The following is a 3,841-nucleotide window of genomic DNA, read 5'->3' as shown; positions in this document are numbered from 1 at the left end:
TATTTTTAAGCCAGATTTGAAGTCAACGCAGTTGGTATTTGATCTTGCAAGAGCTACAGAGGTGTCAGCAGCAGCTTTGCCATTTAAGAGCTGTAGCCTGGTGGGGCACCGTCCTGCCACCAGGGCCCCAGCACAAGAAGTTTCTCTGTTGTTACTCGCTTCTCTTCTTTGATACCTGTATTGGAGTTGAAATATCACCACTTGAGCAGCACCTGGTGATTACGTAATCATTCAACTCTGTGTTTTATCTGAGGGCTAGGTAAAAAATTAAAAATCCAGCCAGAAATAATTAGTTTAGCTGCAGACAGGGTATATTAAACAGACTCAATTTAATAGAGCTAGAACCATAAGATGAATGTATTTATCTTCAATCAAAGATGACGTGTTGGACAGATTCTTTCATTCATCACTTTTCTGTTATGTTCAGCCCTAAAGAAAATCTTTTTTAGATACGTAAGATGCACTTTCAGGGTTAAATCATCTAGTCCAGTCTGAATAAAACATCAAAAGCACCTACAATCCCAAACTCCTTCAAGAACTTTTCAGGCAGTCTTCAGGTGAGATAGGTAAGACTGTTAATTGAAGTAATGAAAGAAAGTATTATCACATCTATTTATTTTTCTCATTTTCTTTTAGCTTCTCTTTTGTGTATGTTCTAAAATATACATAATTTTCAGTTCAGAAGGGCATTTTCAACTTGTAAGTAAATATGAATATATTTTGGAGTGAGCTCAAATTTTTACTTTATATTTAGGTAGGCAATTTTTTTTTTTTTAAGATGGAGTTTCACTCTGTCACCCTGGCTAGAGTACAGTGGCTCGATCTTGGCTCACTGCAACCTCTGCCTCCTGGGTTCGAGCGATTCTCCTGCCTCAGCCTCCTGCATAGCTGGGATTACAGGCACCCACCACCACACCTGGCTAATTTTTGAATTTTTAGTAGATCTGGGGTTTCACCATGTTGGCCAGGCTGGCCTCGAGACCCTGACCTCAGGTGATCCACCCACCTCGGCTTCCCGCAGTGCTGGGATTACAGGCGTGAGCCAACGAGGTAGGCAAAAGTTACAAAACAAAAACAAAAACAAAACAACAACACAAAAAAAATTTGGAATAGTCTGTAACAGAGGAGGGCTTGAAGAAAAGTGAGGTGACTTGTAGGAGCATCAGCCAGGAGGCATTCCTCCAGGAGAAAAATGTTTACTTCAAGGAGAGAGCTTAGTGATGGAGAAGGAAAAGACTTCGACAGATTTTCAAGATTAGAATCATAAGCTGGCCATTGATTGGGTGTGGCTCTGGGAAGTGAAGGTGCTGCGGGCAGGGGCTGGCTTGGGCAATGAGAAAATGGTGTTGCTTTTGTGCCTGCTCTGTCCCGGGACTCAGCTGTGAGTGCCTCCAAATTCACCACATTTTTCAAACCTCAGTGCTCTGAGACACTGTGCCTAGCAGGATGTCCATTCTTTTCCTGGAACCACCCATCCAGTTATCCCCTTGAGTCGCCTGGGTGGTGAGAGGTGGTCTCATGCACAATCGATGCAGTGCGATCCCCCTGCCATGTCACGCATGGCATCTGCCGTCTTCCCTGGCACCTCTGCCACTCCAGGTATGCCTGTGCTGCTGCCCATTCGATGCCCACCTGGAAAGCCTGAAACCTTCTTGTGCCTTCTACTGCAGCTGGGGAGCTTCTTCCACGTCTCATAGCCAGCTTCCCCAGAGGGGACTCCCAGAGCTGACTGTACTTGCCTACCTCAGCCTCTTCTTCCTGGGATGGTGTCAAAATATGAACAGTCACAGCTTCATGCTTTCAGGAAACCACCTTCTTTTCCAACTTCTCCTTTGGCCTGCTCAGCCAGCCAGACTTTTAACAATATTTTCCCCACAGGCTCATGCAAATTAAGGGATGTGGCTGAGCATCTGCTTCAGTGTCCTCAGACAGATCACGAATGTTGCAAAGCCCAGAATCATGCTGCCCTGGTAGAAGGCTGGTTTAGCCAGAACACACAGAGAGGACTTTCTTATGATGGTGTGGCTGAATTCCACATATTTCTAACAGTGTCTTGCCCTGACCCGACTCCAAGTTCCGATCCCCAAGGAGGGCATAACAGAGAGCCCGTCTTGGGGACGGATGATGACTTCAGGTGCAAACAAGTCAAATTCAGGATGTGTGTTGTGGGCAGAGATGGCAATGCCCAGTCATCTGTTGGGTATACAGGTCTGCTGTACAGGAGAAAAACCACAACAGAATTTCTATTTGGAGTGTTTCTTTTAGAGGCCGGGGAATTGAAGCCACAGGTGAGGAAGAATGTATAAGGAACCAGGCCTTCTTGAAGAAATAGCTGATCCAGGTTGGTGTCCGGAGCTCTGCAAGGGGATCCAAGAATGTCTTGTCACACAAGCCAGACAGCTATTAAAGACAGCTGGGATCGTGGCAAAAGGGACCAGGCTTCTGCTGGTCAACAATGAGACAATTTGAGCATCCCAAAGAAAAATGACTTTAGTGGACTGAAACACATCAACATGTATAGGTCCATGAATTCATAATACTCAAAACAGTAAAACCAAACTCGGTTGTTACCTTTGGAGGAGTCTGTCACCTCCAATTATTCTGAAAACTGGTAAATAAAAGTGGAAAATTCAAGCATTTATTCTGTTTTTCTTGTATAAACTGTACCTCACAGTTCCCAAAGAGTTGATAAGGGAAATGTCTTCTTTATTGAAAAATTAAGCTAATACATTTGGAAGGAATGAGAGAATTAGAGTATCACCATTTGGTGACACCGAGGGTCTAGTTTTTTATTTTTCTTTTGCTGGGTGCTGGGAACATAGTGGTAACAAAAAGAGTCATGGTGTTCTGGCCCTTGTGGAGTTTTGATTCTAGCACATTAATCAAATAATCCCAGAGCAAAAATAAAATGTCAACTATGATGAGTGTAGAGAAGGGAAAATACACAGAGCTTTTTTGTTTAAGTTTATTATTATTATTATTATTATGTTTTTATACTGTAAGTTCTAAGGTACATGTGCATAACATGCAGGTTTGTTACATATGTATACATGTGCCATGTTGGTGTGCTGCACCCATTAAATCGTCATTTACATTAGGTATATCTCCTAATGCTCTCCCCCTCGTCCCCCCACCCCATGACAGGCCCCTGTGTGTGATGTTCCCCACCCTGTGTCCAAGTGTTCTCATTGTTCAATTCCCACCTGTGAGTGAGAACATGTGGTGTTTGGTTTTCTGTTCTTGCGATAGTTTGCTCAGAATGATGGTTTCCAGCTTCATCCATGTCCCTACAGAGGACATGAACTCATGCTTTTTTATGGCTGCATAGTATTCCATGGTGTATATGTGTCACATTTTCTTAATCCAGTCTGTCATTGATGGACATTTGGGTTGGTTCCAAGTCTTTGCTATTGTGAATAGTGCCACAGTAAACATACGAATACACAGAACTTTTAACAGCTTAGATCCAAGGAAGCTGACCAGCCTGCAAAAAGGGACAGCTTCCCTAGGAAAGTGACTTTGGAGCTGTGATGATGAATGACTAAGAGTTAACCAAGGAATGGGAGGAGGGACGAGGAGATAGGGAAAGCTTTCCAGGCAGAAGCCAGAGCATGTGCAAAGATCCTGTGGCAAGAAGGAGCCTGGTACAGGGGAGGAATGGAGAGACATGCAAGCTGGCTGGAGTGCAGAGAGGGAGACGGGCAGGCAGGTGGTTGGATTGGGGGAGGCAAGGATCAGATCATGAGTCCCTTGGAGAAGCAGGAAGGCATCATGATGACTAATGTCAGAGGCAGGGGAGGACAGGTAGGGATAGACATGGAAGCAGTGCTGGGAAGATGCT

The 3,841-nt window shown here is 44.3% G+C and overlaps 1 protein-coding gene across 1 annotated transcript; it reads left to right on the top strand.

Annotated features, from left to right (window-relative positions):
- Positions 1–1,518: 1,518 nt before the first annotated feature.
- LOC105522546 lies at positions 1,519–2,818 on the top strand. Its single transcript, XM_011957081.1, is given in 2 exon segments — positions 1,519–1,858; positions 1,861–2,818. Coding segments are annotated over 2 exon segments (786 nt in total). The 3' UTR covers positions 2,307–2,818.
- The last annotated feature ends 1,023 nt before the right edge of the window (positions 2,819–3,841 follow it).

The sequence above is a fragment of the Colobus angolensis genome, unplaced genomic scaffold (genome assembly GCF_000951035.1).
Source record: "Colobus angolensis palliatus isolate OR3802 unplaced genomic scaffold, Cang.pa_1.0 Scaffold432, whole genome shotgun sequence".
In the NCBI taxonomy this organism is placed as follows: domain Eukaryota; kingdom Metazoa; phylum Chordata; class Mammalia; order Primates; family Cercopithecidae; genus Colobus; species Colobus angolensis.
This window is presented reverse-complemented; position numbering and strand designations above follow the sequence as displayed.